Source organism: Pempheris klunzingeri, chromosome 15 (assembly GCF_042242105.1).
Source record: "Pempheris klunzingeri isolate RE-2024b chromosome 15, fPemKlu1.hap1, whole genome shotgun sequence".
NCBI classification, from domain to species: domain Eukaryota; kingdom Metazoa; phylum Chordata; class Actinopteri; order Acropomatiformes; family Pempheridae; genus Pempheris; species Pempheris klunzingeri.
In genome coordinates, this window is record NC_092026.1 from 6,628,686 (window position 1) to 6,653,178 (window position 24,493).

The 24,493-nt window shown below is 43.7% G+C and overlaps 1 protein-coding gene across 1 annotated transcript; it reads left to right on the forward strand.

Moving 5' to 3' along the window:
- On the forward strand, window positions 1-10,074 carry onecut3b (one cut homeobox 3b). The gene is made up of 2 exons (XM_070845496.1): window positions 1-1,081; window positions 9,710-10,074. The coding sequence occupies exons 1-2, from the start codon at window positions 1-3 to the stop codon at window positions 10,072-10,074; spliced, it is 1,446 nt and encodes a 481-aa protein (XP_070701597.1).
- The last annotated feature ends 14,419 nt before the right edge of the window (window positions 10,075-24,493 follow it).

Here is a 24,493-nt window from a genome sequence, read left to right on the forward strand (position 1 = left end):
ATGGAGCTCACCATGGAGAACCTTCACAGCGTCTCCTCACACTCCCAGGCGGGAGACCTCATGAGCTCTCCGCACGCGCGGCCGTCGCCGTCCCCCAGCTCCACTCCCCGGAACCTGGTCTCGCACGCTCCCGGCTCGCGGTCGGCCATGGTGTCCGGCATGGCCTCGCTCCTGGAGGGCTCCGGTGGGGACTACAGGACGGACCCGTCTGGGCTGTCCGGACACCTGCACCCGTCCATCAGCATGTGCGAGACCGGTATGAGCCTTAGCAACACGTACACCACCCTGACCCCCCTGCAGCATCTACCTCCCATATCCGCCGTCTCGGATAAGTTTCACCACCCGCACTCGCACCACCACGCTGCCGCCCATCAACGACTCTCCGCCGGGAACGTCAGCGGCAGTTTCACGCTGATGAGGGACGACCACCGGGGACTCGCCTCCATGGGCAATCTGTACAGTCACTACCCCAAAGAGATGTCCGTGTCCGGTATGGGCCACGGCTCGCTCTCCCCGCTGTCCAGCGGGCTGGGCTCTTTGCACAACACCCAGCAGCCGCTCTCAGCCTACGGTCCGAGCGCGCACCTCTCCACCGACGCCAAGATGCTCTCCCCGGTGTCAGGGTTTGAGTCCCACGCCTCCATGCTGTCCCGAAGTGACCAAGAGCACCTGGCCAGGAGTTTAGGAGGCCACGGCCACGGCATGATCTCCAACCTCAACGGCATGCACCACCACCCGCACAGTCATCTCCACTCCCAGGCGAACAGCGCGGTGATGCTGGGGGACCGGGAGAGGCACGGCCACGGAGCCGGGCAGGGAGTAGCAGGGTCAGGCATCCAGGCGGAGGAAATCAACACGAAGGAAGTGGCTCAGCGGATAACGGCCGAGTTAAAGCGCTACTCCATCCCGCAGGCCATATTCGCCCAGAGGATCCTGAGCCGGTCGCAGGGGACCCTCTCTGACCTGCTACGGAACCCCAAACCCTGGAGTAAGCTCAAGTCGGGCCGGGAGACCTTCAGGAGGATGTGGAAGTGGCTGCAGGAGCCCGAGTTTCAGCGGATGTCTGCTCTCCGGCTGGCTGGTAAGAAACTGTCCTCTCTGTTTTATTATCTCACATTAAAACGGATCAGTCTGAAGTAACAGCCCGGCCACCGTCCACCGTTATTTCCCCTAAGTATTAAGAGACACACTAAACCTGCACGGGCCTAAAACATTCAGCACCACGGACAGTTCAACCGGTCAAACCACCGCGCGCAGAGGCACCAAAACAAACGGCAGCATCCTAAAAACCTGGAACAAATGTAGGTCGTTTATAGAAAGAGAACAAGTGTCATTGTGGTGAATCTAGAGCTCTAGAAAACAAACATGTTAATGGTTGCTTTGGGCGTGCACATTTGTGTTTATACGGGCTGTTGTAGACTGAATCTGCAGCTCCATATTTTTGATAAGCACACAGCAAATCGCCATTGATTCACAATAAACCTCGAAATAGTTTCCCTCCCCCTTCTCGTTTTTTTTTTTCCAACCCCCCTTCTCTCTCTCTCTCTCTCTGTCCGACTATTAACACACAGCGGTGGTGGGGCTACTGGGCCAACTAGTTGCGCGGGAGAAGCGGGTGACCCCAGGCTGCCTGATCAATACTCCAGTTCCCACTCTCCCTTTTAAATGTGGCACACAGATCAATACTCGTATCGGAGCTGAAAGACGCAATAACCGCACGGTCTCCCCGGCTTTGCGCTTAATACTCCGTAGTAAAAGCTCTAAATTTAGAAACACAGACAGGTGTGATGGCTGGAAGTTGTTACTGATGTAAAGCAGGAAGTGTGAGCATGAATCTCATGTGTTTAGAAATCCTTTAAAACACTGGCTGTACTTCTCCCTCAGCCTGTCATAATTACAGATGTAAACACATGCATTACAGCAGGCCCATTCAAAGTCCACCTCTAACCCGGTCCTGATAGCCTAGCCCATGATCTCCACATCTAATTCAAGGCTGCTGAATTGTTCTGATGAAATATTGATTGGAACTGGGATGAGGATTGGCTACAAGGACCAGTATAGACAAGAAAATATGGAGAATATAGAGTTTTGATTGATACAGAAGAGCAGGGGGCCAGAAGTAATGTTGCCTTATATCAGCTGAAAATGGCACTAATGTGTCAGATAGTAAGAGTCCAGTCAGTTTGTCAGAGGAATCAGATAGATAGATAGATAGATAGATAGATAGATAGATAGATAGATAGATAGATAGATAGATAGATAGATAGATAGATAGATGAGGATTAGTAGCTGAGGCTGTGAGTGTCATTAATAGTGTGGCTCTGTCCTTTCAGTGTTTGCCTGGCTTTGCACATAAGAGATCAATAAGGCCGTTTCCCCTTCCCAACCCCCCTCTCTCCCTGGTGCGCTCCCTCTCTCTGTCTCTACCTCTCTACCTCCCTCTCTGAAGCACAGAACAATAATAACGCTAATCTTTCACTAGTTAACCTGGCAACAGGCAGGCAGGTTGTTTGGCTTCAGGGGATCGGCGCCACAGGACAAAACAAAACAAAAAAAAAAATCGACTGGAGGACGAGGAGAGGAGAGGGTGAATGTGAGCTGTTTCATGAAGTCAAACAATGCACATTTTCCGCCCTTCCTGCTCTCTTATCCATCTTTGAATGCCCATCAAACCTGCCTGTGCTATGAAAGATTCATATCAGTCTGTTGCTTCTCGTATTTTCTGAAGAATCCAAATGGACCAAATTGGGATGTACAAAAACGCAGTCGACCCGACTTAAGTGCAAAAGCGAGAAAAGCAAAACTGACATGTGGAAAAAGAGCTGGAGGAGCTGGGAGATGCCATTGATTGAGTGAGGGCAGGCAGGTTTGGGCTTTGTGTGAACAGCCAGATAGAGGCAGGGTAGTGAAAGGATCAATACCGACCTTAATAATTGATAAGTATAAGGGAGACGGAGGGAAGAGGGGAAGAAAAGAGAGAGGCAGAGAGTGGTGATGTTAGCGCTTGTAACAGCATCTCCTTGGTAAGCAAAGTCAAATCTGTGGTTAACAGCTGAGGACCACACACTGGTCTCACGGCCTAAACACCACAGCAGAGAGCGTGTCAGTGGTTTTGAAGAGCGCTGTTTACACCCCAAACATCCTGAGGAGCATCAACAGCACAGATCTGACACCAGCAGACTGGAGACGTCCAGAGCTGAAAACTCACACAAGAACACATTTATGAGTCTGGAAAAAGAGGCCTCCATGAATATATGTAACAACAGAGCAGCGCTCTTGTGAAATCAGGGCAGGAAGGCTGATATTTGGACACAAACAGCGCGAGATCAGAGCTTAGGAGCATCTTAGAGTAGACGAAGAGCATCAGAGCGTCCAGCAGCCTATCAAGTCGTAGCAATGAGTGCTTTCTGCTCATGTCAGCGAATCCTCAAAGCAATCCAAGGTTGTGATGTCATTTGATTTTAAAGGTTGCGATGCTTTATGGGGTTTGTAATGCGCCTCTATGGAAGCACACAAGCACATTTCGCCCAGCGTGCGTGCATGAGTGTGTCCGTGTGAGTGGTTCCACATGCACATGTGTGTGTGTGTGTGTGTGTGTGACTGGGTTATAGAGTGTGTCTGCACTATACATTGTTCAGGCTTATCTGACTCACTCTGAATCGGTATTGATTTCCTCTCTTCTGCTCTCTCATTCCCTCCCTCTCTCTCTCTCTTTCTCTCGCACTAGCTCTCCTTCCCTCCCTGCCTTCCTCCTTCCTCCCCCCTTCTTTCTCTCCTGGCTCTGTACCAGCATCAGCAAAGCAGATCCTTTGCCTTCCACCCTTATTTTATTCCGGCTCTCCGACCATCTCTCTCTGTAACAGACAGGACTCATTTTTGCTACTGGCACTCTGGTGTGAAATGTTTTGACACTCGGTATGAATGAGAGTGAGAGGGTTCTGACTTGAAAAACACAAGCTTTAAAATGCAGCAGACTAAACAAAAGTGTCTTATAGCTTAATACAAATATTTGAAATGACCTTTCATGACGTACACTTGATTAAATTAGATGTTTTTGGCACTTATGACCTCCATGCCCCTGTTCTAGTCATCCATATCTCATCATTTTATATATATATATCACTTTATGATTGCGTACAGTATTTACTTTAATGTCTGTATCGAGGTGGTAGGAATATATACGATTACATCAATCTTTGCCTACTATTGAGCATAAATTGCCTCGAGGTCTCATGATAAGTATTAAGATAAAGATGTAAACAGGCCGTCAATAATGTGGTTGATTTTTATACATCTGTTAATCCAAGCTCTTACAGTAATTTGTGATTTGGAGCCCGGCCCTCCTTTGCTTTGGTAAACCTTCATTAAGCACCTCGTGTCAGTTTGGAAAAGGCCTCCTGATGCTGAAGGGACAGTTCCTGCGCTGATCTCAGGCGGCAGCAGCAGCAGCAGCAGCAGCACTCGGCTGCTTAAAGCTGCAAATAAAACCTGATTAGTCAGAGTTAAATTACTACTTTAACTTTATTGTCCATAAGGGTTTGTTTCAATGTGAGACTCTCTGTATAGACCAGTGTGTGTGTGTGTGTGTGTGTGTGTGTGTGTGTGAGAGAGAGAGTTTATGTGTGCAAAGTGTGTGTGTTTATGTAATTGCTTAGGGCTAAATTTCAGTAAGACCTTTTCAGCTTCCCATTAAGCCTTTTTCTTATAGGCGTCCCATTTCATTCCTTTTTCATTTTGACTTATCTTGAATATCTTAATTAATAAAGTTAATTCTCAATTAAACTCCAGCACAATGTAGGTATTTATTTAGACCTAAATTTTGATCTAAACATTTTTTTATTTTATTTTATTTATTTATTTATTAACTGTTTCTGTTTATCTACAACTTCCCACACTATTAATAATCCTTGAAAAAAAATGAAAAGAGAAGAAAATTACACAAACACATTTCAGGTGAACGCTGTTCTGGTTCCCACCAAATTAAAAGCTGAAGTGATAAAACATTTTCCGATAATAAAATTAAAAATAAAACAAATTCCCAGGTAATTAAATTCAATTATAGAGACTTCAATAAAACACAATCTCCCAAAAAAAAACAACAACGCCGAATTGAACTCCATTGATACCTGATATTTAAATCACTCATCACTAATAGTAAATGACTGTTATGTTTTATAATAAGCCCTCTAATAATTGTTGCTATTTCAGACATTTCTCCCTTCAACTTTTCCTTCAGTGGCTCGTTTTGTTTGCACCGAGAACTCGTTATATTCTCTTTACTTTCACCGTGTTAATGCTCTCAAAATTCAGCAGCAAATGTCTGACGGAAGCCTGTGCTCTCTGGAGCTAAATTGGCCATTTTATCCTGAGTTGTTCGGGGGTAAATAAAGCGCACCACTTGATTAGAGGACAAAAGGGAGAGGCGTTTAAAAAAACATCTAAAAGTAGCGCAAACCATGCACACGGTTTATAGACTACAAGCCAATAACTGACAGGCTGTAAAGCTACCGATCACTCGTCTCAACGGGACAACACAGGCTTCACGCTGACAAATAAACGAAAGCCTCCAAATAATCCAATCCTAATCGACGGAGGGTGTTTTTAGGGTGAAGGAGCGGTTTGGTTTCACCGCCGCTGCGCGCCGGTGCGGGCGGGGTTGATGGTGATGGCTATTCGGGCGTTTTACTTCCCAGCAATGAATAGGCCTATAATATGATCAATATAATCAATAAGCGTACAACTGAGAGGTGTGACAGAGAGTGATTGACGCCAAACTGTTTCTCGCCTGCAGTAGTCCGTCCAGGGCGGGAGAGGGCCCGTCTCACCGGACACAAAGCCCGATCTCATCCGTCCGTCCAGGCGTCGACTAGCAGCAGCACGGTGCGGTTAGTTCACCGTCTGCCCCTCATGCCCCATCTGCACACACACACACACACACACACATACATACACTACATAACACACACACACACACACACACACACACACACACTACATAACACACACACACACACACACACACACACACACACACACACACACACTGGTTTTTCTATATTGGTGATTCTCTGCCCTTTGAGCATTACAGTCATAGGAGTTTCCATTTCTACCACATCACACATACAGATGTATAGACAGATGGCCTTTAAGCGTGACTCACATCTGCTTATTGAGTTGCATCTCTTGCACTGTGACAGGCTACGTCGAGGACACTGCTGCCATCTGAGAATCTCACATTTCCTCCTGCACATTCAACATTTCAAAACACACCAGGCAGACAAAAATCCTCACTGTTATTCAGCCTGTAACACACATGATCTACTGTGTTTATTTAGCTGTGATTAAGGAGGGAATTTAACTCACTTAAATATAGGTTTTGCTTTTTGTGACTTGGATGTTTGGATGTTTGATCTTCAATGTGCAATATGATGGATGTGCATCTTCCATCTACTGAGGGAGGAAAGTTTCTCTTTCTAGTCGGGTCAATATGTGAATTATACAGGTGTAGCATGGAAACGTGAGGCCTCCAGTGGACTGGACTTTTCCAGAATAATAGGAGAGAACTTATGTCTACTAAACTTGTATATTCATAGACTCTGGAATTTCTGGGTGTTAGGAATTTTGAACTTTTTTCAAAAGTAGAAAAAAACACATCAGGTAGAAATTATCAATCCGAGCAGAGCGTTTTCAAAGAAGTTGCCATCCAATGTTGTCCCATCCAGTGATTATTATCAGCCAGCTCGCTCTTAGCTGTAGATTTTTACAGGCTCGCTTTAATACGTACTATGAAAACAAACAAAAGCCAGCCATCATCCGCCCACCTCCCTCGTCATCTCCTAGTATAAGTGCACAGCTTTATAGACAGTGAGAGGCAAAGCAGAAACAGCAGCCACTTAAGTGCTACAGCAGAGAAGCTCTTAAAGGAGGCTCGAGCACAGCTTAACATGCTGCACAGTCAGTGAGTTAATCTTTGGATCAGCAAGAAGTTGAGATTAAGTAAAGTGCCAGTTGCCTGATAGCTTTGGCATCGTTGACACCGGGACATATGAAAGAGACGACATGAGCAAGTGCCACTTGAGACTTGCTGAGCGTCACCGCTTGTCTCTTCAGAAAAGCCCATTTGGTAATGAGGCACCGAAAGATAGCCTCCAACAGTGCGGTTCCTGTCTCGAGAGAGGTCGGTTTAATGAGCAGCTACCTTCCCCACGGTCCTATTCATTGCTGTGGAAGGGGGCTGTTCAGTCTCATTTGAAATGTATCTATTGATTATCTGAAATATGCATTGATCAGGCCCAGGCCTTGTGCTAACTCCTTGGTTTCACTTGGTTAGAGGATGGCGGCTGTGTTGCTCTGCAGGCCTCAGAGCTGCAGAGTTGCAGCTGAGCTGATGGAGGGGAACCAGAGTGGTGTTGGCATTATAAAATGGCCGGTAGCACAAGTTGTTCGAAAACAGGCATTACATATTAAATTATCACTATATTAGCACTAGCATTCAGTCATTACATTAGGGAGTATTGAGTTTGGTTTGAGACAGCACTTAGAGAGCCGCGAGGAGATTCTGGCATGGCTGGGCCTGAACCAATTGAATAAACGTTCCATGAAATGGTTCTGAAGTGCGGATCAATCAATATGGGGGCTATCAATCTGAGGGCAAATTAAAACAATTGAGAAAAACAAGAGGAAAACAGTTGAGGAAGTGCAGAAGGTCTGGACTGATGTATCTGTGGAGGGACAAACACATAACCTGCATTCTGCTGAGGGAAAACTATCTTGTTTATTAATTATGCTTTGCTTGCAGTAACAAAGCATGAACAATGGCAGCCCAAACACATGCACGCTCACACACGGGCATGCATACACATGTGCACATTCATATTGATCTCCCCCCTCACAGTCAAATCTGTTTACTGCTGTTGTCTAAACCTGCTGTAAAGTCATCAATCATTTGCATACACCACCTCCACACTGCAGCCAGCCTGATTCCTTCTCCCACATTTTCTGCCCTCATCCTCTTCCCTCCTTTCCTCACCCACACATGTGCACACACACACACACACACACACTTCAGGACTGGGACAAATGTAATTCCTCACTTTGTCCCTGTCTTTCTTAATGGGTGTCCTACATGAGAGACATTCCTTTGTCCTCGTCCAGAGCTCTCAGACTGGATCAGTGGCACTCTCTTCCTCCACATCTCCTTTGTTCTTCCACAGATAAACAATTTCTTCTCCATCTGTCCGTCACAAAGCGCGCTCTTGAGCTGTACTCCCCAACGTGAGGCAGTGCACGCGCCTCACGTACGCACACACACACACACACACACACGCACACACACGCACACACACACACCTCGGTCTCACGGATCGATGGGGATCGATCGGGTGGGGAAGGGAGCCCTGATTACTGGACCACGTGTTCGGGAGAAAACCGCGGAAAATCGATCATTGCAGCTTTTTAGGGCAGCAGAACAGAACAGACTCCCTTCAGTCTCCACAGCGAGAGCCGAGCCTACTGACGGTGCATCCAGGCACGGCAGACCGCTTCTTTGTCAGCATTTCACATCACGCTCCTCCAGTTTCAACAAGAGCCACAATGAAAACTATTTATTCACCAGAACCTCTTGTTCCTAATAGAACCATTATTATCATCAGACCGGGAGAATAAAATGAAACCTATCACACAGAACGTGAACAATTAAACTCACCCTGCAACATTTAGCTGTTGTATTAACTTTAATGGACCCCACTGGTGGTTTTACACCTTGTAGCTTAATATCCACAAACTGTACTGCCCACTTCACAATACTGAAAAAAAATCAGTACCATTGTCAAAGCTTTCTGTAAGTTTTTTAACCTGCTCTCCTCCAGGCAGCTACTGGTTTTACTGTGGTGCATAGAGCATCCCAATAAACAAACTCCTTAATGCTTGTTTTTCATGTTATTGTCATGTTCGACTGCAGATGTTAGCAGGGACCATTAAAAATATCCTTTGTGTAACCTTCAAGGGCTATACCACATCTGGGAATTGATACTAAACCGTTGAAAAGAAGCACGACAATAGTATAACGTTTATAACATTTTAAAGGCTGAATCTTGCAAAAGCCATTTTAAGGGCCTTTAGAGGGTCCCAAGGGTGGTCTAGCAGGCTAACATCTTTTTCACCCACCAGTGTGGACTCATTGACTTATTGCTTTCCTTTCCGTCTTTCCACTTTTCCACTCTCTCTCTTTTGTAGCCTGCATACCCTCCTGTTACATGATACATGGTAATTTGTTCATCTCAACTCCAAATGAGTTCCTTTCTGCCTCTTTCAGACGGTCACGATAGACATTTACACTTTAACAGTGAGCTGAGCACATTCACCTGAGCTGTTAGATTCATTACACTGAAACCTTCATGCATGCACGCACACACACAAACACACACACACACACACACACACACACACACACACACCTGCACTGGTCCATTTTTTTTAACCTCTTGCTTTCACACTCTGATTTGCCCTTTGACTATTTTATTGGCTGTTTAAATTCCTCTGTTTATGTTTTCATTATGTGTCTTAGGCATCCTATCCTGCATTCTTTTTTATTCCCACCCAATTCTTTATTTTGTATTTAGTTAATTTACAGGACCCTGGAATATTTTGATGGCAATAAAACTCCTCTCTTTTATCCTGACCTCTCCCCTCCTCCCCTGTCTCTCTCCAGCATGTAAGCGTAAGGAGGAGGACCGAGGACGAGAGCGCAACCAGGTGCCAAAGAAGCAGCGACTGGTCTTCACCGACCTGCAGCGTCGCACCCTGGTAGCCATCTTCAGAGAGAACCGTCGCCCCTCCAAGGAAATGCAGATCACCATCTCCCAGCAGCTGGGCCTGGAGCTCTCCACCGTCTCCAACTTCTTCATGAACTCACGCCGCCGCTGCACGGACCGCTGGGACCCAGCAGAGGAGCACAGTCACGGGGTGCAATGCCACGGCCACGTGCACACTCCTCACGGAAACAGCAACAACAACAACAATGCCTCACCGATCCAACCCGGTACCTCGTCTGCAACCACTTTCTCCAAGGCCTGATGGGGGCTGGACGGATGGTTGAACAGATGCATGGAGGATGGAGGAGGGGGGGTGTTTATCAGTAAAGCAGTGAGCTCTAACTCTACATCCTGCAGAGCTACAGGGTGTGTAGCTTCAGACCACTCATCTAATTCATCTGCTCAAAGTGCTGATGACTTGTGCAGATGAATCAGATCTTCTCAGTGCTCTGAGTGTTTTCTCTTAATCGCAATGTTACTCTTAGGGATTAACATGCATTTAAAATCTTGACTCTTCAAACCAAAGATCCAGTAGCTTTAAGAGAGTTGCCCTCAAACAACCACATGTGGCTCTTAGTAAAACCACCTGAAAACCAAAGAAAATCCATCTCCACTAACCCACACTGTGGGTCAGTGTTCGAGCCTTGAAAAAAGGAGGATTTTGCTTTAGGAACCTCTGCTGGTTTGCCTGTTGTCAGGATGTAAACACACCAAAGACCCACTCATGACAGAGAACCAATAGGTTTAAGACAGGAAGCATTGAGCATCCACACGCTGGTGTTCACAAATCAGCCAGAAATCAGGCAGCAAATGTGCCTGCTGGGCCACCACTGATCAACCACTTCTCATTTCAGCAACAGACACTGAGGCTGATTGAGGGGGTGAGTTTGTGTGTCAAGTGTGAAACGCTCTCGGCATATCCTTTGACCTGCTAACCACACACCACCTAAGGGCCCTGCATCACTGCATGCCTGGGAGTCGTGCGTGTGCATCATGCTCACATGCTGGGTGTGATTCCTCTGCAGTGATTCGGCCCGCTCCACGTCTGAGTAACAGTGCCATCTGCTGTAAGTTTAAACCACATCCGAACATGTTCTGAGCATGTAGTTGCAGCTCATATCTCCAGCAGGCCTACGGCAACACAGTGTAGCCATGCAGTCTCGGATGAAGGTACCAATACTCTATATAAGCATAAGTGTAGCCCTGCAAACACCAAACAAACTGAGACATAAACATGATTTCTCTTAAACCCTTTGATACATATTTGAATGTTTGTTTCTTAAGACTCTGTCTCGTTGTGTGGGGACAGGGCCGTAGACCGCGTAGCCACTTGAGAGGTTATTTTCAGGTTACAAAAGGAGAACAATCAAACAGGGATGACACTCCCCGTGTTAAAAAAAAAAAGTCTTGTGCCCGAGTGTAGGGAGGGAGGGGGTCTGCTCTGTTCTAGTGGCCAAACGCAGAGGTCAAATGTCACAATATAGGATCCTGAGTGCCAATGATGTTTGCCTCTTTATGATAATCAGAGAACAGGTGCAGCCCGCTCCGTCGCCATGCGCCCACGCTGTGTCTGGCCTTCGTCATTACAACCTTCAAACTGCGAGCACTACATGGGCACGTTGCCTATTCCATACCTCAGAAAAACATTGATGTGATTGACATGAAACACAATGAAAATGACTGTAAATAATCTTTAATTTCATCTCTCTTCCTCTCTGTCTCTGTCTTATTTATTCTCTATTTATCTACTCTCTTGCTACCCCCCCCCCCCGTTGTGTCTTTCTCTAATTTTTTTCCCTCCTTAATTGATGCGGGTAATAATAGTACCATAGACACATGGTTTCTCTCTTGTGACTACTGTGCTATGTTGTGCTGAAACTATATGTAAAGAAGCACCTTGTCGATGAAATGTAAAAACTTAATGATAAAAAAAAAGAAGAATCAACACGTCAAAGACTGATCCTATGCACAGACGAGGAAGGAATACCACAAGTGGGGAGGATCTGTGCATATTTGTGAATATCTTTGTCATGGAATCGATGGACCTCTTCCTTGATCTCTGAGCTTTGACCCCTTTGAAATGGACTGTCACTGCATTCCTCTGCTGATGGTGTTTTTTGGTTACCATGAGAACCGCCTCATTTCTTTGTGTGTTTTTAAATTCTTTTCTTTTTTTTTTTGTGGGCAAAGCCACTTGTTGTGTAGCATCTTCTAGCGGGAGATAATCATATTAGAGAGGAGACGCAGGCAGGAGGAAGAAGGGTGCAGCAGGGGAGGCAGGAGCATCAGAGGCCCATCATCAGACCGGAGGGAAACATTTGAGTGACGTCCCTCCATAGCCTGGGTTCTGGTGGTTATGTAGTGCACTATAACAGATTCCCTGTTGCAGGTGTCATTTAAGACCTCTTCTGGAGTCCAGAGGGAAAACTGTAGGTTTTCAGTGCAGATGTTTGAAGCTCAAATCCAAAGCAAAGACTTAGTGATAGAAAACAGTTGTGTGCGTGTGTGCGTGTGTGGCTACCTCACAGAAAAGAGTGGACTGTGACACAGCCGTCAATACCAAAGATACTTCAAGCCTGCCGTGTTCGCGCTGGACCTGGGACGTGCACACACGCAAGCATTACACAAGTGCACATACACATTTCCGCAGAGCAGTCGTGCCGCATGGCAAACACACAGAGGTGTTTGTTATGTGGCAAGAGTTGAGTGCCTTTTTCCTTCAACCAGGGGTTGGACTGCTCTGCACTCACACACACACACACACACACACACACACACACACACACACACACACACACACACACACACACGAACACACACAGTGTTTAAAGTGAAGGGGGGCACACAGTGGGTGAAGGGGGAGCAACACAGGAGGGGTCCTCATGACATAAAAAAGACACTTTTGTTAAAATTCAAAGAGCACTTTTTTCACACAATAAGGTGAAAAGATTGTTAACCGCCATTTTCTTTTCATATGTTCTTACATGCTGGTAAGAGTAAGTCCTCTCCACGATACACACATGCACACACACTCCCACCAGAGATATTTTTGTGTAATTTGTAATCCGAGTGTAGGTGTGTGTGTGTATCTGACTGTTTACAAAGCCCCCTCGCTCTCTCATTGGCTCGCATCTAAACTTAACTCGAGTACCAAACCAATGATCAATCAGTACAGAAATTCTTTGTCCTTTCATCTGCAAAAGACGCATGATGCTCACCGGTGACCCCCCCACCCATCCAAACCCTCTTCGCTGGTCCCTCCGTCCAGGGTAGCATCACAACGAGGCAGGCATGTGTAGACAATTCATCTTGATATACCTCAAATCTTTATTGTAAAGGTTAATGTAGTGAAACAATAATGACAATGTTTAGCAATGAGAGTGAGACTGTTTTTTTTTTTTTTTATGTCTTTAAAGGAGCGTGTGCAGCATAAGTTGTTTTATGATTTGACATCTTTTGAGTTGGTTAATTTATTTTGTTTTATTTAGTTTGTAGATTTGCGCGTTGTCCTTTTTGGAGTTAAGAGACAGATTCAAAGTGAGAAATAAGGTAGACAAGGGCATAGGGACTACAGGTAAGGAAAGGACATTATAGTAGATAAAGAAGCAGAGGAGGAGGAAGGAAGCAGTGACGAAAAATTGCAAATGCAAAGTGAGACATAGTATTTGAAAAAAAACTGTTGAAGATCAAGATAAAAATGACACATCAAGGACACTTTCTGTTTTGCATCGCGTTTTTGGCTTTTTTTGTGTTTGATTGTCTCCTATGTGTGTTAAAGTGATTCCCATATTAAAAAAGAATACCAACCAAAGCACCTCTGTCATTAGGGTTGGGATGAGTGATTCTTTTATGCATGGATACTATATAAGTGTATATAAACTGCAGGATGAACTGTACCTCTACAGGTGGAGGAGAGGGGGAGAAACAGGGAAAAAAACAACTGGGTTTTGGTTTCCAAGTAATTTTTACATTCTTTTTAGCTCTGTGTCTTTTAAGTGCTGTTTGTGTATTTGTATAAAATGTGTGTATTTGTACTTGTATCAGCTTCATCAATGCGTCGATCCTCCTGTTGTAACCCTTCCCTTTGTGTGGAAATAGTCTCCTTCCATGTCTGTATCTGTATCTACCCTTTGTTTCATCACACAGGTGTGAGTGTGACTTTGTGTGTGTGAGTTCCTTTGTTTTGTTCCTGTATTTCAGCTCATCCGTATTTAATCTAAGTTCGATCGGCCTGGTGTTTGTCTGCTTTAGGAGCCGGCCGAAGCATAAACAAACAGACAGCCAGGCAGCTGAAATACGGTTTCCTTCAGTGCATCAAAATGGCGTCATTTGCTTTTTCCTTCAGACAGACCTCAGAGCTCTGGAAGCCCCAGTGTCGATGTTCTCTCCCTCTTCCCTTACCAATCAATCAATCAGAACCAAGTGTCTTTGTGATGGTAGAAGACAATCAATTTCAAATAGAGCAGAGACAAAAAAAAAAAGAAGGGGGGGAGAGAAAGAGAGTGATGGAGGAGGGCAGGGAAACTGACTGGACAGGAGAGATGGGAGGAAAGGAGGAAGGATGGTAGGAAATCACTGTGTGTGTGTGTGTGTGTGTGTGTGTGTGTTTGTGGTCACCTTTGACCTCTGCAGAATGACCTTTACGGTGGGCTGAGGCGCTCAGGACTCTCCCCTGGCTACGATGGAGGTGGTGGTGGGGGGGATCTGACTTGTTAAGTGGACATCCAATCGAAGATGTTGATCAAATGCCTGCACACACACACACAGAGTTGTCACCCAGAGAGCCTTTCTTCTGATCATCTCCCAGTAACACCGTGAGTCTGTCAGTCACTTTGGTCGGCCTTCAGCCTGTGGAGGGAGACTCAAGTAATAACTGGAACAAATAATACACCAAGTGAAAACCACTATGGGTAAATTATGTGTTTTGACTAAAACAAATAAAGAAACAAGCAATTGGCTGACTGGCTTTTCATTTTTTCCTGTGCGATGGTTTTCTTACTGTGGTGCTCTGTTGCCATCTGGTGGTGTAAAGTAAAAGTATGTGGGCACCCACACCTTTCGGGATGGGGCAGCTTTTCCCTTCAGACCAAATTAAATCTACAGCATCAGGACCACAGCCAGGATTTTAGAAACACAGAGGTCCCCTAAACACACCCCACCTCAGATCATAAAGATGATCTCTTTTTTTTTTTATTTTTCACTGATATTCACTCATTTTATAACTCAATCATACTGTACAATTTATTTCTAATCCATTAATGTCTCTTCTCCACACTCCCAGGAGTAGAATTCTGTTGGAGACTTGCTGAGGCTGTAATTTATTTATTATTTAATTTTATTGAAGTTATATTGGGTCTAAAAATATTGGAATCACTTCAAAAATATCCACAATTAAGACTTTAATGTAGATTATTCCGGCAGGTCAGTAAAACTAGGATTTTAGAAATACCAAGGTCATGAGTAAAGTAGCTCTTAAATAAAAAATCTGATCAGACACCCTGAAATAAAACCTCTAAAATGTTGTGATTATTATGATCTTTATATTTTATTCAATCATTTATTGGTCCATCACAGGCCCTGAAAACCTCTTTTCTCAACCTTGTTACACAATGAGCAGACAGTTTCAAAGGTAAAGCAGTTTTGGTTCGTGCACATTTGATAGATCAAACTGAGCTCTAATCTGTCACATTGGATTTGTTGGCAGAAAGTATTATGCAGTAATTTACAGTATTATTAAGTCCTGATGACACAGATCAGCTGAATTTTTAAGCATTTAACTCTAAATAATTACTACCTGAGGACTTCTGTTTCTGAATGACAAATTTGATTGCTGCTTTTTTTAGTCATGAGATATTTAAGGTACAGAAAAATACTAAAGCCTTCTCTACACTGCATGGGGAAATACTAAATCTGGTATGTTTAATCTATTTATTCAGCCTAAGAATAGTCAAATTCAAACACATCAAGTCTGTTAATACAGTATATCAATACAGGTTATATAATAACTCATCTTTTGGTCGTTAGTATACAAAAATAACAGACTTTACCATTTTATACTGACAGGAAATGATACGTCTTTAATACTTAAGTTTTTCCGAGATTTTTTGGAGCAGTTTCGCCACTATACACAGTTCCAGCTGTGAATGTCTCCATTTCCTCCATTCGTCTCATTAAGACACAACCGGTATTCGGTTGGCTGTCCATTCATTCAGTCTGAGGCAACAAGCCAATCATGCAACTGCTCTGGCCTGTGAGGCCTTCCTGATGAAGACTGTGACAAAGTGAGTGAGAACGCTCTCATTTCTCCTCACCACTTGTCCCTGGACACTTTCATGCTACATACTGTTTCCCCCGTGTGTATTTTGCTTTAATTTAACCAGGCCATAGCGCAACATTGGAGCACACACTATCCCGGGTTTGTTTGTGTTAGTATTATGTTACAGTGTACAACTATCACAGGAAGGATTACAGTAAAACACACAGTCATTAAGTAGTTCAGTTATCTTTTATTAAGTTACAGGTAAAATGTGGTTCAATTGTTTGTTCCTTTCATACTTACTTTACTTTGTTTGTTCCGCCTCACCATGCGGACGTAGGGTTAGAGAGGAGGCCGGCCCAGCACTTCCTGGATTTATCGTGTTGGTGATGTCAGCGTGACATCATCATTGGGTCAGACCAAGTGAAGGGTTTTTTCCTTTTGATAATTGTTTCTTTTGGTATTAGAACGCATCAACTAATATTGATTTCACATGTTTAGCTTGAAGCAAAACATTTAGAAACGTCTAGAAGTTTGTAGTGTGTACAAGGATGATATTTGCAGATTTGTTCGCATTCAGGGTACAGAATAGGTCACCGTGCTGCAGAATGGTAGATCTGAAGTGAGCAAGGTGTGAATTGAACGCCCTATATAATGAGTAGAGATGCGGCTGCATCGACAGAGAGGTCAAGGCTGTGCTGCCACAGTGTGACTTTTTTTTTTTTTTTGTTTGAGTAGCCATGATTTAACTTTGAAATTATGTTTCTTTGTAAATATTTTTTTGTTTTGTGATTTAAGTTGCACTTAATGGAGAAGCACTGTAAAATAAAATCACCACTTTTGTGCACGAGAAGTCTGCTGAGTCTGCCTGCCTACCACCTTCCTTAACCTTTTTGGCCAGACTACTCTATAAAGTCCAGCGTTATGGAGTAAATCAATCTTTTTTTTTTACATAAAAACTGCTGTAAATAAGTGAAAAGTAAATTAAGGCCGATAAGTAGTTTATTTTACAGTGTCATGATATTAAACCTGCACTGACAGATTTTTTTGGTCTCTTGGGGGCAGAAAAAAACTGCAAACTCTGAAACTGAAACAGTATTCTTTCAGTTTCTCCTAACTCCTGAGAGAAATATCTGTCTCTTAAGCTGCTAAATGCCCTTCTATGTTTACCAGCTACATTGTCTTTCTGATGTTTGGTGCTGTGCAGGTTGTGTGAAGTGGATTTTTATAGCTTTTACGCTGAAAACAACTATATTGCTCTGTAGAGCCGAGGACAGCTGCTGAGCTGGGTGCTCCTTTCTCATACAACAGCCATAGGTTCCATCGTTAACATGAACATTTTGATTAGAGCAGCTTAAAATATTGTGTATATTTATGTATACACTCATTGTATCTTACACATATATACTACACCATAATGTCTTGTTTGGGTCTCATGCTTGCACCCATCACTGATACTGTTACAGCAGTAGATTAATGCCTGTATGGTCTCTTGAATAACACGATTAACAATAATATTGGCCATAAGGACCAGTTTGTGTGGGAGTGCATCATTGCTCGTTGAGTGTGAGCCCATTTTTTGAACATCAAGTTACGAGAAGAGACACAGGACACTTTTGACAGAGTCACATCATGCTTTTATGACGAAAAAGGAGTTCATTTACAAGACAGACAGTATATAAAACATACATTGAAATAAAAAAGAACTCATATGTGTTTTATAGACAAGTACATTATTGTCTCATCCTTTCCCTTGAGACCAAGCAGCCATGGGACTGAGCAAAACATTGGGTGATCCCTGGAGAATAGAAGCAGCATTTAAATCCTATCTTACTATACCTACACTATTTACAGTTCAACAGTCATTTTCCTCTGTCAGACATGGCAAGGAGGTCTACAGATTAGATGACATGATATGGCTAATAGATCTAATATGTACAGTTTTTCTTCTTCCCATCCAAGGATCCACAAACCACGGTGCAAAATATACATTTTATACTTCAGGTATTGAGTCCAAATTTGGTTCTTTCTGTATAACAGTCTCCGTTATGAGCCAGTCATATGCTTAAATGATTGATAAGATGACAGCATTCAATATGCTGAATAGCTTGTCTTTATGTTAGCTCTGCATTTAGTTGGAGCGCTCAGCACCCATTCCTAGGTTTCAGAAGTCAGTAACGACCGTGTCAATGAGGAACAAATATACATTAGTGCGAGAACTAAGAGTGATCAATGAAAAATGTTCTGAAATGTTTAACGAGGTCGGCGCCAGGTTGATAGAAAGACAGAGAGAAGACAGAGAGAGGAGAGAGAAAGAGAGAGAGAGAAAGAGAGAGAGGAGAGAATAAGTTTACCCCAGCCAAATTTGAGGCATGAACTTCAATATTTTCCATTTGCAATAGAGGGCTCCAACAAATACAGAGCTAGACCAACAACAGCTTCCTCTGAAGAGTGGGAGAGGTAAGAAGACGTTACATCAGCTCAGACCTGGGGGAAAAAAAAAAGTAGAATTCTGGCACCATCTCGTTCATAAAAGAGGAAAAGTAAAAATCATCTCAAAAGGTAATGTGGAAACCTAGGAATGAGTGCCAACCAGGTCTGTGAGAGCTGTGTACGCCTCCCACCACTCCAGAGGGATTGTGGGAGAGTGACAAGGTTCAAAATAGATCAATGAAAGTATGCCATTAATAATCCTATCCCCATACAGCATTGATCAGTCCCAACATCCTGCTTGGAATAGCAATCATTTTATCTACAGCTTACCTCTGTGTGTGTAAAAGTACAATCATCCCAAGTAAACAAATGCTTCTTTTGTCAGATGCACACTTCATTTAGATATTCGGGAATGCAGGTGTAGGTGATTATTTGCCCCTGGCTTTGATTTGGACCCGATTAGAAACACGTTAATGGTCTCATTGCTCTTACAGTAAGTTAGTTTCGACCAGTCCCATGGCCAGCAACAATGGCACCCATAGCTCTCCGTACAAGTGTAGGGGAGAGTTTGGCAAGACCAATCACTGTATACAAAAGGCATGCATAGATTAAACCTGCTAAGACCACAAGAAAGAAAGATTTTTCTCTAGAGAGGAGCCGATCGTTTGCCGATCAGCTCTCAGTCATACACAGAGAAAGAGTGATGCTGTGACATTTTATTATTTTTGTTTGTGATGCTTTATTATTTTTTTTATTGTTTGTCACGATGGTGGTGAGACTGGCGGGTCGCATCAGACAGTATTTGTCTAATCTACAGACCGAGTCCCAGCAAACCAGGTCAGGACTGTTGCTTTTGATCAGGTAGAGGCCTCTCCGCTTCCCTCACAGGTGGCTGAGAGCAAATAACGCCCCAGAGTGGAGAGGAGGTCACGCTATGGCTATAAGGAAATCAGTGAAGCACTGACTTATTAAGCTAACAGTCAATTTGCTCTCTTCGGTGTTTCACTATATGAGATCCAGAGATGTTGCTTTATCTTCCCGCCACATTACAAGACTGGCCAACATCAGCATGAGAGGCATGGCCCTCTTTGTTGCTGTTACTCAGATAAACCACGTGGGGTCAGTATTGCCGCATAGAAAGGGGGGGCACTTGCAATTATCTGGTCAAGGTTAAGATGAAGCAGTTGTCTGTCCAAGGTGCTTTAAACAATCCTTCAGCAATGTCCAATTATAACCGAGACATCAGGCAAAAATGACTGCCTTGCCTTATCATCTCTTTGTCCAATTGGAGGAAACCACCACAGCTACTACCTCAATCTAAAAGCTGAAATAACAAACTGGCACATTCCCATTAGAGGTCTGTGATGGAAACGGACTAATAAGCCAAGTAATCACCCAATCACCCTGAGCTCACTTCTCTGTCACCCCGTTACTGCTCCTCTCAGCTCTGATAATTCAACTGAAGTCTAAGCCGATCACAACAGCAGCTGCAGGATCTGGAGTAGCATTTAGGGCTAATATGGAGTCAGAAATGAAAGGAAGCCAATGCTGTGAGACTAAAATTGGCCTTTCTTAGCCAAATAGTAAGAGAACAGCTGGAAGCCAAACCTCCTTAAATTAGGAACCAGAATGGAAGCAAAATAAAAATGGTGATGACGCCACGATTGTTGGTGTCTCAGGGTTTGTCTTATTTTGGTCTGCGTCTTTGAAGAGTTCCCCAGTGGAAGGTATCCTAACAGTGAAGCTGCTGCTGCTCTAAATGGGGCGTCAAGACTACAGTACACCAACCCCAGGCAAGGACGGACCGGAGGAGGGAGCGGGGGATCTCTCAGCCTACTTTCTCAAGTATCACAGCAGAGGAGATGAATCAAGCTCAGCTCTTCTGGTATCTACAAACACACAGAGTATGCGAGGCTGCTGCTGGACAATTGTTTGGCAAAGCATCAGTTCTGTCTATTAAAAATGTTCAACTTATTCCTAAAGCTTTTGATAATGGGAGATAGTTTGAGCTGGAGGGAACAGGAAATACTTTTTCAAAGAGCATTTAGCTTGAAGTAAAATGAGCTCCTCCAGCTTTCAAGGACTTTGAGGCTTGAATACAAGAACTTGTTTTCAACAGTGACCAACATGAAAGTGTCAGTTTTCTTAGTGAATGTACTGCTTCCATATCAAAATGATTCATTACACCACAGTAGGCAGAGGGCGAGTGAAGGCTCATAGTCACGGTATTACAACAACCCATCCCCCCTTTCTACATTTGTAAGTTACAAGATGTCATCAGAGAAAATACAGACAGCACAGTCCTTGGGTTTTCATATCCAGAGAAAGATCCCAGAGTGGCACCGTGCAGAGCTGGAAAGTTCTAGAAATGGTTCTTCAGGAATGAGTAGGGTGTGAAATGGGAACCAATGTTTTTTTTTTTCTTTTTCTTGGTTTTTTTTTTAGGGAACCTGGGTCACCCCTTTCTTCTTTTTCTCTCCACTGATCCAATCACTGCTCCGTGTTCGATGGCATCACGAGGAGCAACAAATCATAACACGACAACATTGACTCACCGACCACACAGAACACGTGTCTACTACCACACAACCATATTCCAGCCTAATACTGTGAACAGGGACAACGAGGGGTGGAAATGTTAAGAAGACAGGGAACAGGAAGAGGGGAGGAGGACGGTAAAGAGGGGGAGAAGGAGAAGAAGATAAGAAAATGAAACACACCCTCATCTACTCTTACATTTGTGATTGATGTTTACACAATAACACCATCGATAATCACTACAAACATTCTCACTGTCTTCTAAACCTAGTTTCCACTGAGAAATACGGGGGAATGGAAACACAGGAGGGTCGGCTCAGGGAGAGGAGGCCTCCATGAAAGGCAACGTCCTGTTCTCAACACAAAAATGGCCGCTGACACTGTTAGAGGCGATGTGAAAACCAGGCCAATTTGTTCATCTATTCTCATTCGGCCTCATGAATCTTTAACAGCTGCTCAGTTATTCATCCTGACACAGAAGCCGAGGTTTCATCATCCCTCACAAGGGACAAAAATGGAGTCTGAAAAATTTATTCTGAAAAAGTTTTTAGAGTTAGAGGTTCTCTCTTACCTAGGGCAAATTACCTCTAAATTATAAACGTGTCCTTATACAGTGTTGTAGGTGTGCTTTAGGTCAGTGGATCCACAGTTTTTACAGTATGAACCATTAAAACGAAGCAATGCACACGTCAGTGAAAAGCACCGCCTATTTCTAAAGCCATCACAAGTCTGTGTGAAGTGCTTCTTAAATTTTTAGTAACTACAGGATTGTGTCAAACTGATAATTTCATAAATCAGTTTACCATTAAAACTTTAAATGTCTTGTAGATCATAAAGACTTTAATACTGTGTAAAGCTGTTGGTGACCCTGTGCAATAATCTACCATGTTAACAGGAAGTCACTGTGGGATCTCGGGCTGTGTAGCAGTTATTTGGGGGGAGAGGATACAAACAACATTTTCAACTCTTTGCAAAATAATGAATGACTTTGTTTTTGTCATTATCTGCTAACATGGAAAAAAGGTGGTCATTTGGCCCATTAATTTAAGGTATATTATGTGTTTTTGGTGAAATGCAATTTAAAATCAGTTTGACCGATTGTCAGGTTAGATATGCTATGTTAGCGTGCTAACATTATCTGTGCTAACTCTTTGTGAATTAGCATGTTGTCCTTCCTAAGTTCTTAGTAACTAGCTAGTTTCAAACTAGCGGCTCAGTAAATCACTAGTTAAACTTGAATTGTACTCTAAATGTGTGAATCGATTACAAGGGAACATCTGTAAATTACTTTAAGCTGTAAAATATCCTTAAAAGTTGCCAGTTTTTTGTGGCCAAACAATATATTGATGAATAATTGGGAAATATTCCCAGTTACTTATTCCCAGTTTATATTATTATTAAACAGCATTTTGATCCGGCGTCAGGTCCAATATGTGGACTATGGTCCATGACCTCTCACTGTGAATCGGACATAGAAATATAGCAATGTTAGCATTGTCAGTTAGCTAAGCAACAGTTAGCCTACATCTAATACATCAATCTTATACTGTGTGTAAATATCCAATATTTAACAAAAAGTCAGAATAAATAGAATTTTTGTAGTGGGCCTATTCATCTGTCTGATCCTAGTGGCACTGGGCTGAGTAAGATATGGGACCACTGTGTTAGATTAGGCCTCATTCATTGATCAAATTATTGTTCTGCCTGGTCTCATTTGATACCCACACTAAGATGTGAAGTTCTCATCTCAATGGGAACATGGGAGCACAGGAACACACACTGCCTAGTGTATGGTTATTGGGTGTTGAGAACAGACGTCCCACATGGAGGACGAGGAACTTTAAAACAGCCAAAAAGTCACGGAGAACATCAACTGAGGAAATTAAAAATGGAGGACAAACAACAGAACACTTCAAAGAAAGTTTTTTGTTGTCTTTTTTGTTTTTAAAACCACAGTACTACTCTCCACTATACGATGCACATGGCGTGGGTAGGGTTAACACGACTTCATTTACATTTGAATCCTCGGTCTCCAGCCAGGGACCCCTCCCAAAGGAGGACCCAGTGGGGGTGTGTGGGGGATGGGGGTGAGGAGGGGGGATGCACTGGGCTAGGGGGGCAGAGACATTCGCACACCGACCGTCTCGGAGACAGACAGAGAGCAGTCAGTGTCACACTTTGCGAGTGCTCTGGTGCTTTATCATTCTGTATGCATGTTTGTATGTGTTTCTGTGATTGTTGCTCCTTTTAGTTCAATTAACCCTGATGTGGTTTTACCTCTTCAGTGTGTGTGTGTGTGTGTGTTTGTTGCAACTTTATGTAAGCCCAGCGACAGCAGATGGTCTTGTGATCATCATGACAGCTTGTAAGATGGCAGTAGCAATAATTATTATTATATAACTGAATCATGCACATGCTACTGTATAAAAAAACAAACTACACATACTATGGCTTTGTTTCTTCACTCACAAATTTACATCAGTTCTCAGTTAGAGAATTAATTTTAGCTTTATGGCTCTACATACAGTATTGCTGGAATGTACATATTTTAACAGAGTTGGTAAGAGTGCTTACACTCGCTCTGCAGGGTAGTTACTTCACTTTTCCTGAGAAAAGGTGCTATACATGTGTTGCTTCATGTGGATGAGTGTGAGTGTTTATGTGAAGACCCCTACAGTGTTGCTGCATGTCCTCTGTCTGCCTCTGATTATGACCCAACTCTCCGGGCTGCTCCCCCCTGGCAGCGCTGGAAGGTCAGGCATCCACCAACACAGCAGAGGGCAGAGACGGAGGGGCGGAGGGCGGCAGGTTGACCCTCTCCTGTTGATGAAAGAGCATGAATGGAGCTTGTGATGTAGGGGAGAGGAAGAAGAGGTCATACTGACTTCTCTCCCTCCCCTTCTACCCCGCAACCCTCCCGTGGCCACCGGCCCAGTCTCCCATGCTCTCTCTTGTGTTGGTTGCTATGGTTACTGTGGCGGCCCGTGACCGGTGGGCTTGACTTCCTAACCAAACCCTCCGGGCCACGGGCAGCCACAGCAGCTCTCGGCCAGTGTGCTCGTCCCAAACTCACACAGCTTACGTTGTCGCAAAATCTCACGAAGAAGAAAAGGCCAAATCATGTTTCTTTTGTCTATTTTTCATTTAAGTGAATGATCCAGATCCATTACTTCTCATCAGATGTGGATATGCTATTACAAGACCGTATTTTACATGTATTTAGCTTTAGCTCATTAAAATCAATGACTTATGATAATGATAATGAAGTGTTTGACCCTACAGAACCCTCCTCACTGTTCAGCCGTGGTCAGAATAGATAAAGGTGGCTTTTATATCTTCTATAGAAAAACATGTTCAAGCTGTCTTTCAAAACACTTTGTTTTATTCAGTGGTACGAACGTACAACTTAACTCTCAACTGCATTCCTACATGCATGAATCTTAACAAGGCAGAC